Genomic DNA, 12069 nt, shown 5'->3' with positions numbered 1-12069 from the left:
TTGGTGGCCAGCATGCAGGCTGCACGAACATATGAGAAACAGGATGAAAACTCAGAACCACTGGGAAAAATAACAGAGTGTTTTTTAACAGGCACAGAGACTAGTAAGAAGTGTGTCTGTAATGGGGTGAAAGAGAGGAGCTGGCTGAATGTCAGCAGGCACAATCGAGTGCCATGTCAGTCCTTGCTATTTTATCAATGAAAACACTGAGGCAGCAAAAATAACACATTCTCCCGAGATTACACAGCTAGAAATGCTGCAGCCAAACTTCATACCCAGGCTGAACTGACTGTAGTCTTCACTTATCTTTGTATAAAATATTACTCTGATTTTTTACAGTTGTAAAAGCCTAAAGAATGTAGCTAAATAAACCAATGATATATTTATATAGAAATCAACAGTATATTTTTCATGCTGCCTCTATTTATTCGGGCATATAAACATGTACTAAGATAAAGATAAGCTATCAAAATACTAGGAATAGTTAATAAATACAAAAAAATCTCACCAATTGCTTTCTTCAATGCTTCAAAGGTAATTTCTTCAGTATTACTAACCTAGAGAAAGGTGATTTTAAATAAAATAGTTAAGAAAGGTCAACATAAATAATACTTTCACCTAGTTACAAGTCATATAAGAATTTTACAAATTTTTTTCTTTTTCGTGTTGGCTTGATTTATGATTATACTCCACAAACGTGACAATGGTGTACCACAGCAGTTCCCAAACAAGTCTACAGACTAGCATTAGGCTGGCGGAATTCACATCCTCGAGGCAACCCGACAGTGCGGAAGTGGAACCAACCTGCAGTGGTGGACGGCAACCAGACCTGAGCCCCGACTGCACTGCTTCGTGGGGCAACAGTGCTTGCAAACATGCAAGGCTGAGATTATACACAAAGTTTCAGCCAAGTAACAAATGAAAACTAAGTACTCCGTAGGCTGTATAATCTTGGCACCTCATACAGTTTACAAATAAAAAATGAAATCATGTAAAATGTTAAATGGTTGAAAAGCAAGAATCACTACTTTGGGAAGTGTTCGATGAGTATAGTTAATTAACAGCTTAAAATAATCACATTCTGGATCTTCTAAGGTCAACCACCAAGTCTTACCCTCCAAAAATACCCTTTACCTTGGGGTTTGCAAATCTCTCTCTTGCTCTGAGATATGTAAAAGGTATGAAATCAACTGCTTTATGATAAAAAAAGTCAGTAATGTTCTTTGTAAGATACCAGCACATTATCAGGAGGCATATATATCCAGCTACTACATTATCTCTGAATAAAAATTAAGAAATGGTACGCGAGTACTTGCCTGGGGCTCTGGTCATCCCTAATTTTAGCTCATGAGCTTCGTTTGCTAAGTCTAAGGCAGCAAGACTAATGAAAGTGAAAGGCTTCATGCTTTGCACCTGAGCTTCTCTGCAATACAAAGGCTTTAGCTGCAACAGATCCACTGCCTCAGTTTTTCTACTGAGGGTTCACATTTCTAGTTGAAGTCAGATTAAACTTGGGAATCTTCCGTTGCTTTGTTCTAGATATTTGGAGCAGATATATAAGATTAGGCTGTGGCTGGTCAATTATTTGTACCTAGAAGCAATCTAGTCTCACTGAAAAAAAAGAAACCAAACAACTGTTGTTCTTGCAACTGGTTAGGAGCCTTAGACTTCTGACAAACAACCATATCGCCCAGAAGAAAGAATGCTGGAGATTTTTACTTATTACCTGTTCAGTCTGGTAAGTGAAACACTATGTACTTCACTTAGACACGCTTCTTCCTGTTCTCAATTCTGGTAACTATGACGCAGTCTCTTAGCACCTACACCAGTCACTTTGCCCGTGTCCTGTTTGTAACCTCTTTTCTCTAACTCGCTTCCAGTCACTTGCTGGTCCTTCCACCTGCCTGCAGATGGGCACTCCTGCTCCTCTGCCTCTTCCTCTTCTCCAGCCTGGATCCAACAGGTCCTCACGAGCCCCAGTCCAAGCTGTTACAAGGAACTCCTAGGTGGCCTCTCTGCCTCGTCACGCTTCTCGCATTCACTGTATGAAAGCCTAGCTCTGAAACGACACTGCCCGAATGTCAGTGTTCCACTCCTTCTTATCTAATTACATACAAAGCCCTATAATTTGTCTTCAATCTTGTTTCCCAAGATTCTGTTTTGTGGATCCTATTTTTAAAAAACCACACAATAGCTTTGTAATAGTGTTTAGTGATTCACATTTTTCATACAAGGTAGCAGCTACATACAAGCCACCTACTTCATCTGGTGCTCAACTGAACTAGAATCTGCTCCCATTCTGCACCTGGTATGCTGGAGCTACTGGAAAATGGGGCAAAGGCACCATCCCAGGAGTCTCCACGTTCCTTTTACTTGATGACACTTGCCTTGTTTGCAATCTATAACTCGGACCTCGACTGTACAACACCCTTGGCCTGCGTAAAATCTGCTATTCATCTTTTCCAATCAGACTAGTTCTTATGTCACTTCCACTGACACCTCAGTAATTTTACAGCACCAAGCACAGCAGGTTCTGACTAATACTGACTTGACGTTAGAATTATTGTTTTATTAGCACACATGCAGGTAATCTTCAGTTATATTTGGGGAAAAGGCAGGAGTCTGTATGTATAAAATAGATTTGTTACTCTTCCTAGGATAAACAACAATCCTTTTCAGTCAACCATTGCTTAATTTTGTAAAAAGAAAAACTGAATATACATAACCTCCCATCCAATCTCCCAAATAATTAAGCACTGACTACTACACCTTTTAGAGAGAAGAACTGAGTGGTGATTTCAAATCTCACATCCATTATGCACAGCAATCATGCCAACAGTGCTGAGAGAGAGCACCAGAGATCAAGTCATATCTACAGTGCTTGAGTCTGTTACTCAACTGGTAATTTTATTTCAGGAAGCAGAGATGCCTCCATTACATTTTAGCCATTTATGTTCTTGAATTAATTAAACATATATAAAGATTTTTAGAAAAAGCTCATATATATATAAAAGTATAAATATATATATGTATATGTAAATGGCAATTTTTAGAAAAAACTCACTAAGTGATTCATAGTAAGCTAAAGTTTGAATAGCAAGTGTTGGAACTGACATACCTCAAGTGGACCAGGTATTGCAACAGATTATAGTAACAATTTGAGTTGTATATAGAGAAAACACATGTATGCTATGATCTCCATCTAAACAATCTTCTGACTTTAAGTTATAAACCCAAAAAGCAGATATCAGATATTCTGAAGACTAACTGGGATTATGTATGGAAAATTTCAAATTTTGATCAAATATAGGAATAACGTTTTTGAAATGAGCAATTTTACCTAATCCACCATTAACTAATGTACTTATTCATGGTTTGATATTCTGTTAGACCATTAACTGGTGACTACCTAACTGATCCAAGTTTCTCCTGTCCATACCATGAAATGGATTAGTTCTAGCCTAAAAGGTAATTTATTTTGTCTTCTGGCATTTGAACAATCATTCCTAATATGCAAAACCAGAGTCCATAATGGTAAATAGGTTTGACACTCCAATGTGCCCAAGGAAATCTCACAGTAAACTGTTTACTTAACTTTTCAAAAGCTCAGCGGGAGGTATACTTGACTTTGGACTTATAGAAAAGAGAAAGAATCTTTAACAAGTTAACAAATGTATTAATGGACTTTTAATGTGAAGTTCATGTTGGAGAATCTTCCTCCTACATTAAGTCTGTATGCAAATGTCTTTTCAGTTCATTTTCTGAAGAAGGACTGTTTACAACAGTTTGAAGTGCTTTATATGTATCTTTAAAACAAATAAGTATGGTTAACAAAAGTAAAGTAGAATAATACCAGTCAATAAAATATGCTGTACTCTTGACAAAGTAAAGTGTATAAATTAAGGATGTAGATGATTTTCTTCCCTCTAAACGTAATAGAGCCGAAATGAAAACAATTCAAAAACAGAGCTAGCAAGATACCCTCCTTACTAGTAAGGAGCACAGAAATTAGAATGGCTTGGAAGAGGTGAATTTTGGAAAGATGATTTTTCTGGATCCTTAGATTGGCAAGAAACTTTCAACCAATCTCAATGCCCTAAGTTCCACGATGAACACTGACTGCCACTTGATGCTCTGCCGACCATTTCTTAATAAAACTGATTAGTTCTACATAATGGAAAGATGAACAGCACAGAAGATGTAAGTTAGTCGACTGTGCCCTGGCCATCAAATCATTTTAATTCCTAAAGACAAATTCACTGGCGATGATTGGGATGGGGAGGAGAGAGGAGGCTGAGAAAGCATGAATTCAGACAACTTCCTTCCCCTTTTCTTAGATGGATATTCTTTTAATTATTTATACTGTACCAAATGAGAATGAGATACCTAGGAAGGCAAACAATGAAAGACCACAAGGAGGAGGCTGACTTGACATGCTGGTTTTGCGGCATTTTTACTCGACTATCAAAAAAGTCTCTGGTGATTGTGTGGAACAAGTCCAGAGAGTGCTGGCTGCTTTTCTTCCTATAACTCAGGAGGGTACACTCTTGTGCTCTATTGAAACAGGAGGAGAGCATTAAATCTTTGAGGTTTCAGGTAAGTCACACAGTCTTACAGGTCATTGAGACAGCTTCACCTACATTACATTCATATACTTACTATCTAAAATGATAAAGAAATATCCCTCGTAGATGAAGTTTTGAAACTTTCTAAAAGTTGTGAGCATCTGCCTTCACGTGAAATGTCTAATTCCATTTATTCTCGTAATTTGTTTCATAAATCTTTAATAGTATCTAGAGGCCTCTTAATTTAGTAACAGGCCATATGTGACATTTCTTACTTATAAAAAAATCTTACTTGGTTCTGTTTCACAGTTCTTATTACACTAAATTACAATGATATACACATATTACACTTATGTATCTTTATAAATAGTTGAAATGAGTTTAGTAAAATAAATTACAAGTCAAGGCTAAATCAGAGTAATCTCTACTAAATAGAAATTGTTGATTTGGGGATAATTTAAAGTTGCATTTGCTCCTATTTGAAAGCATGGAGGAGCAAAAGTTCTTTTAAATTGATGTGGCTCTCAAGACAGTACTGTGCCCTAAAGTTTCAGCAACTTACCACATCGTCAGAATGGATGCTGTTGGGTAAAATATCCACCTGGATGGATACGGTGTCCACAATACTTTTTCTTCTAGAAAGTCGATCTTCATCTAAAATAAAAAAATTTCCCTGTTATATGCCAGTTAGAAATGGCATGTCATTTATAAACTACGTATTTCAGGTTTCAAAAACTTTCATAAAATTAAGACAGTGTGTCATTTTTGCTTTTTCTAAATATACAAAAGCACTGTGTCCTCAGGCCTACAAATTTCGTGACGTAGTTATTTAATAATCTGGCACCACTCTATCTTTCTAATCCCATTTTGTATACACTGTGATTTCATTCTACTGAAAGAGTAAAGAACGAAGAACCACACTACTGTCTGTGTCCATGGGCTATCCATAGATGAGCAGAAATTCTTGTTTAATCTCTCCCCACCCCAGCCATCCCTCTGAGATTCGTCAGTCTTCCATGCTTCTCTGTCACTGAAATCTATTCCGTTCATCAGTTTATTACATTCTTTCGATTCCACATACAAGTGAGATCATATGGTATTTGTCTTTCTCTGCCTGGCTTACTTCGCTTAGCATAATCTTCTCCAGGTTGTGGTTGCAGGGTAGAGGGGTCAAAGGGGAAAAAAAAGGGACACCTGTAATACTTTAAAAAATAAAGATAAATTAAATAAAATTAAAGAAAATTGGAAAAAAATAAAAACCTAAAAAAAAAGAATGGAGAACCAAAAGGTGGCAAGGATAAAGAAACCAGCTCTCTGACTGGCTACCCCCTTCTCCCAGGTTGCCTTCCATACTAGTAATTAATGCTATTAATGGGATTTGGTAGTTTACCCTTTTTCTGGGCACACAATAGGATTGCAATTCCTGGCCTGCCTGTGGTTAGGAGGGGCATGTAACTAGTTCTGGACAATAAAGTATGAGCAATGTTCCTGAGTGTGGCTGCTCCATCAGCTTGGACTCCAGATGTGGATGATGCGAAGGCATGCACGGTCTGACCACCAAGTAAATCTTCACTGTTTTAAACCAAGAAGAACCTGCGACTGTTTGTCATCACAGCCTAACTTAGATAGCTTTCTTAACCTTGGCACTACTGGCATTTTAGGCCAGGTAACTGTTGTTGTAGGAGCTGTTCTGCGTATTGAAGGATGTTTAGCAGCATCCCTAGCTTCCACCTACCAGATGCCAGTAGGCCTGTCCCAGTGGTGATAACTAAACATGTCTCCAGGACTGGTAAGTGTCCCCTGGGACGGGCAAAATCACCCTTGGTTGAGAGCCAGCTACCCAGTCCATCTGACCGATGACAGACCTTTCTACAATTTTCCCTATATGCCACCATCATGTTATAAGCTGCTTTAAACACGGGCCCCATCACTCCCCAAGCAATTCTACCCACTGCTTGATGAAATTAAAAAGGCGGACGTTCTGGCCTCTCAAATAGGATCTTACAACAGTAACTTCAACTGCCCTCACGTGATGTGGTGGTCAAGCCCGTGTACCTTTCTCCCATGTGTGAGCTGCTGCAGCACCCCTGCCTCCCACACCTTCCTACAGACATCAAGCCTACTGGAAACTCTTTCAAGGCCAGAGCATATCCCTTCCTTAAAAATCTTAACTATCGCTCCAGTTATTTCTACTTATCCCTCTTTCTTCTGGCTACAGAAGTTCACTACCAGTTATGATGGATCTTCCCTTCAGTCATTATCACCTTTCTACCTTCTACTAAACCCCAACCATACCAGAAATTCAGTGACTGATGTACTTTGTGTCTGTCACACAGGAGTCCCTCAGGTTCTGCTCTGTGACGGCTGGAGGTACAGAACAGGCACATGCTCCATGTGATAAACTGCTACTACACAGTGCTCTGCTATAGTTTTCAGGTTACTCTTTTACTGCATGTGGCTACTACTGAGTTCACCTAAGACACTGCATTCTTTGTTTCTCCTCCATGATCATGTGCTTTGATATAAATTAGCAAACATAATGACATTAATGGAACTGCTACCAAGGAGTATGTGGTCATCACTGTTGACTTGCTTGTATGCTCTAAGCAGGCCAACTTCCAAGGTCTCCCCAGAACTCAAAATGAGTGATAAATAGCCTGCTTTACAAAGACCAGGATAAAAGAATGCCCAGCTTAACATACAAAGGTTGATGAGTTGCAGAAAAGAGTCAACTTGAAACCTAAGATAAAAAGGAAAACACTTATGGGGCAGGAAAGCAATCACTGGGAGGCAAGAATTAATGAGAACAGAAGGGAAGTACAGAGGAGAGACATATAAAAAGCCTCAAAATTTTAAAAGGGAAGAAAATAAACTTAAACAGGAAACCCTACATTCTCAGAACACCTTTTCTTTTGACCTATATAATCGCCATCTTACAGGTGACAGAAGAAAAGCCCAGGTACAGCTATATACCTTGCACATTTACACAAACACAAGGTTTCTAAAATAGAGCTCATGGGAGATAATGCTCATTCCCACAGGCCGGCTCCGTCTGCTCCTGAGCTGCGCTGCCAAGCCTGCTGAAATGCAGCAGCACCGCCCCTCTGTGACTGCCCTGCCTCTGCCCCTGTCGCCACCTCAGTATCTCACTATACACCCCTGGGGCAACCCTTGCTTCCCTTCCCTAAGTGGGGCTGGGGTAGTCCCAGACACTGCTTACTGTATCCTTTCCATTTTCCAACCCCTCCCTCCTCCTTCCTGTGTCTGCTGTGTACAGTGGGACTCCTCAGTGCTTCTGGTTAACAGGAGCCTGGATTTCAGAAGCAATACTGAGAGCTGAGCCTCACTTCCTCCAGAGATACTCTGTTGCCACCTGGTGTACGACATGTAATGCAAACAACTGCATTCAGATGGCAAAGGAATAGAGAAAATAGTCTGAGTGCAGGCGTGGCACAGACTACAGATTACTCAATATAACTTTCTACAGCTATTTAAAAATAAGATACAGAAACTGACTTAACTGGAAATAATAAATCATAAATGTAACCAGGGCTGCAATACCCCTGAGATCCATTTAAAAGCTAACTGAGGAAAAATGGAATTTCACAAATAACTTATCTACACAAAATTCAGAATGTCTTAGTTTAATGCTGATACTACTCACACAGGTAACTTTTTTGGTCCTACAGAAAAACACAAAATTCCATAGAACTAATGCATACAGGGGTGGCCAAAAGTAGGTTTATAGTTATAATACAAATAAATTATACAACAATTAGTAAATTATAAAAGAATAAACTGTAAACCTACTTCTGCCAACCTCTGTATTTACAGAATAAAAACAAGCCAAAAATCATGAAATAAAAATAACCAAATTATTTATTTCGTTTCAGCCTCACTACCCTCATTTGGAAACAAAGGTAAAAGGTTAGAGGAGAAAGTGACCAGAAAGGGCGGTGCCCGGCACAAGGCCCGTGTCCAGCAAACAGCAGTGCTATCTTGATCATGGTGTATACACCTAGATCGACTTCTGTACATACATCTAATCTCTACGTATGCACAACACACAATGACTTCAATGTGTTTTGCTTTTTTCTTTCAGCTTAATGTTCTTATATCTCTTAATTTTCAAAATGAGTATCGGATGTTACACAGCCAAAGAAAAACATAATGCCTGGCTGATGATCCCATGAAGTATCTATCACTGCATCAGGGCACATGCACATGAACTGCTCTAAACACCCCAGTCTTAATAAGTCAGAGAAATCTTACTCTGACTAAGAGATTTCTCTGCAGTTATATATTCAAATATGGAAATATCCAGATTCTTCCAGTCAGTGATAAAGAGGCATAAGAAAGGGAATACATCTTTTTCAGGAGTGGAAAAAATGGGAAAGAGCAAACCTCCTGTTAAAAAAGCATCAGAATGTTTACTAAAAATTGTTAAGAGTTAAAGGATCAGGGTCAAAGGAAATAAGCAGTGGAAATAAACTATAGCTATGAGGAAGGCAGAGCAAAATAATAACTGAACTTGTAAGTATATAAAATATACAGGCACTGGCTCCATTTACTAAAAGGCACATTTTATTAAGCTATTTTCCTAGAGGACAGGGAGGGAAAGGGCCAGCCAGGTTGACATTGGATTTACCTTTGGACTTGTGCCTGGGCTTATGAGGTTTTTTGCCTGAAGGAAAAAGAGCTAAATCCAAATTATAAGAATGAAATATTTTAAAAGTCTTTAGAATTATAATCCTTTACTAAAGTTTTACTCTTAACATTTTTATTTCCCCTAGGAATTCATGAATAAAATCTTTTATAGTACAGAATTTAAAATAAAATGCAAAAGAATTCATTAACATCTCAGACTATTATAAACAACTATCACTGTAAAAAAAGTATATATTTTAGATCCACATTATAAAAAAGATAGGTATTTACAAAGATTGCGCTGCTTTCAGTGATTATTACATAAACCACCTAACTGAAATCAAACAGTTCTCTCATACAACAGAGATATCCCCAAAGGAAGAACTAGTTCTACCAAATTTTATATTTACACAATCGCAGAGTGAAAATGAAGGCAGAAGACATTGTTTTAGTTTCTAAAGTAAAAACTGAATGTAAGACACCAGCAGTTTTACCTTGAAACACAACAGAATTACTGCGGTCCATGAAAAGCACAGAAGGAAATATATAGTGCATACAGGAAAACATATTCTTAACTTCAAAAGTTTGAAGATTTCTTTGCACAGCAAATGATCTGCACTCCTTCGAGTGACAAAAGTTGCCTAATTCATTAAGCTCAATAAACACAATCAACCAATAAAACAATGTTCACCGATTTCCGTAAGTTAAATATTGGTTAATAAGGAAAGATTGCATTTTCCTTGTTTGAAGTGTATTATTATTTAGTATGACAATGATAATCACTTGAAGACTCAATTTGTTCATAATAAAATCATATACAGGAATGGGCAAAAGTAGGTTAATAATAATAAATACAATAATAAATAATAATACAAGAATAAATTATTTAGCATACTCACAACTATAAACCTACTTTTGCTCACCCCTCTATATACCTTTAGAGATTTACTAACAATTTGCAAAAGGGAAATTTAAAAATATAAGTAAACACCCTTAAACATCTGAAAAAGCTGTGGTATAGTAAGTACACAAGCAATTAATTGTCATTGCTAACTGAGCATGGAAAAATTATTGAAACATATCATTAGAACAAGAGTCTAATCACCCTCCTCTTACCTGTGACTTGTGGTACATATGGCACTGACAGTTTCTCAACACTATAGCCACTTCCACCTAGTGACTCAGCAATCTTGTTGGTCAAAAAGTACAAATTTTTGTCATGCTTCTCCAAAGATTTTGGAAGCCTGTCAGGTTGATCAAACAAAAGTCATTCAATGCTATTTAAATTACCAAGAAAAATAAGTAAACATGCAAACATTCTAGGTCAAAGCCTAACTATTATAAATAAACTGTAATTAGTAATGGACATAGTAATTTTAGAGGACTAATTTGGGCTCTTTACAAGCACAAAGTATGTGGTCCCTCTATTAACCATTCCGCTGTGAGTAGCATTCAGATGGTGAGTGGTGAGGTAAGCATCATATTATTCTGTTGGTATTCACGTTAAATGATAAAGAGGACTACATTCAGCTTTCACTTTCATACTAATTAAAAATCTACTGAGAGAAGAAAATACAAATGCAGTTTATGCTAGTTAATGAAAAATCGCACCAGCCAGCTAAGTGACAGGAAGCAGCTGCCCAATCGAAGTTTCACTTTCAAACTGCTTGATTTTATCTTATGCTGATGCTTTCAATAGTAAACCACTTTCAGAGCCCAAAAATGGCAGGAATACATTGTTCATTTTTTTTTGTTGTTGTTTGGGTAGCAAGAAAGAATGCAGGGTATAAATTATTAATTTCCCTAATACATTCTTTCTCTCACAATTTTATGAGTATTGTTATCTATTTACCGAAAGTCTTGAACAGGATATTATATTCTCCTAAAGGACTGTTCATTTATATGAGAACATGCTATATTTAAGAGAGATATCTCCATATTAAAAAGATATTTTTTTTATCAGATTGATCTGATAAAAAGGGATAAGCCTATACTTATCACATATAAGAACTTCTACAGCGAGAGAAAGAAGATGAATTAAACAACAGAAACACAAAACATGATCATTATAAAACACCAGAAAATCATTCTACTGATGGCTTATTCCTTTAGAATCATTACTGATTGGTTTCTCATCGGTGCCCATCCTTAAAATGTGAAGGACTGACATACGTGCACTTATCTCTGAAAATATGCTCTGGCAGAAAATAAGGGGCTTCCATCGTCCGAATTTCAATAACCTGAAAAATATCCAAAAACAATACAAAACAAAGATCAACAACCTCACTTCTCAGGACCTTGCTATGAAAATGTGGGAAACTAAAAAAACAGAAAAAATAACTAAACATTTATAAGAACAACCATAGCTTTATTTTGGAATTTAAACTATGTTTATAGCCCACACGGAGAGAGTTCGTTCTGTTTTTATATTGGTTGCTTTCAAAATTCATTAGTTAACAACATGATGACAATATAGTAATATATGTAGTAAAAAATAAAGATACATCTAATTAAGCCCATTACACAGGGGTAAGAACAGTATTTTTCAGATGCACAGGCCCTCAGCATGCCCCTCCTGAGCTCCTGCTGCATCCTGTGGGTGAAGTCTCAATGCACACGTGGTCTGGCTCCTCCATTCAACTGTGAGCAACCTAATGGAGTACTCTGTTTTCCTCATCTTTGTCTCTAATGGCAGGCATCAAATGTTCACTCAAACACTTGCTTAGTAAACGAAGGAGTTTTATTTCTTAGAATGCACTAAAATCCAACATTTCAACAAGGACTGAGAAATGTGCTCTCAATTCCATAAAATAAGGTTTCCCTGAAATGTTATTAAACCATTCAATTAATTATTTAA

General features: G+C 37.4%; 1 protein-coding gene across 3 annotated transcripts in view; it reads right to left on the bottom strand.

Moving 5' to 3' along the window:
* Positions 1-12069, bottom strand: part of EFR3A (EFR3 homolog A) — a 69900-nt gene that overhangs the window by 7222 nt on the left and 50609 nt on the right. For all 3 annotated transcript variants that reach the window (XR_013997402.1, XM_081116266.1, XM_081116267.1), the window contains exons 17-20: positions 11385-11452; positions 10329-10456; positions 5128-5219; positions 509-557 (exon numbers count right to left, since the gene is read on the bottom strand). Coding sequence is in view for 2 of the 3 variants with exons in the window: in XM_081116266.1 (XP_080972392.1) it covers positions 509-557; positions 5128-5219; positions 10329-10456; positions 11385-11452 (337 nt within the window). In the remaining variant the exon portion in view is untranslated. The remainder of the gene's footprint in view (positions 1-508; positions 558-5127; positions 5220-10328; positions 10457-11384; positions 11453-12069) is intronic.

Source organism: Miniopterus schreibersii (genome assembly GCF_964146895.1).
Source record: "Miniopterus schreibersii genome assembly, chromosome: 17".
Taxonomy (NCBI): Eukaryota; Metazoa; Chordata; class Mammalia; order Chiroptera; family Miniopteridae; genus Miniopterus; species Miniopterus schreibersii.
This window is presented reverse-complemented; position numbering and strand designations above follow the sequence as displayed.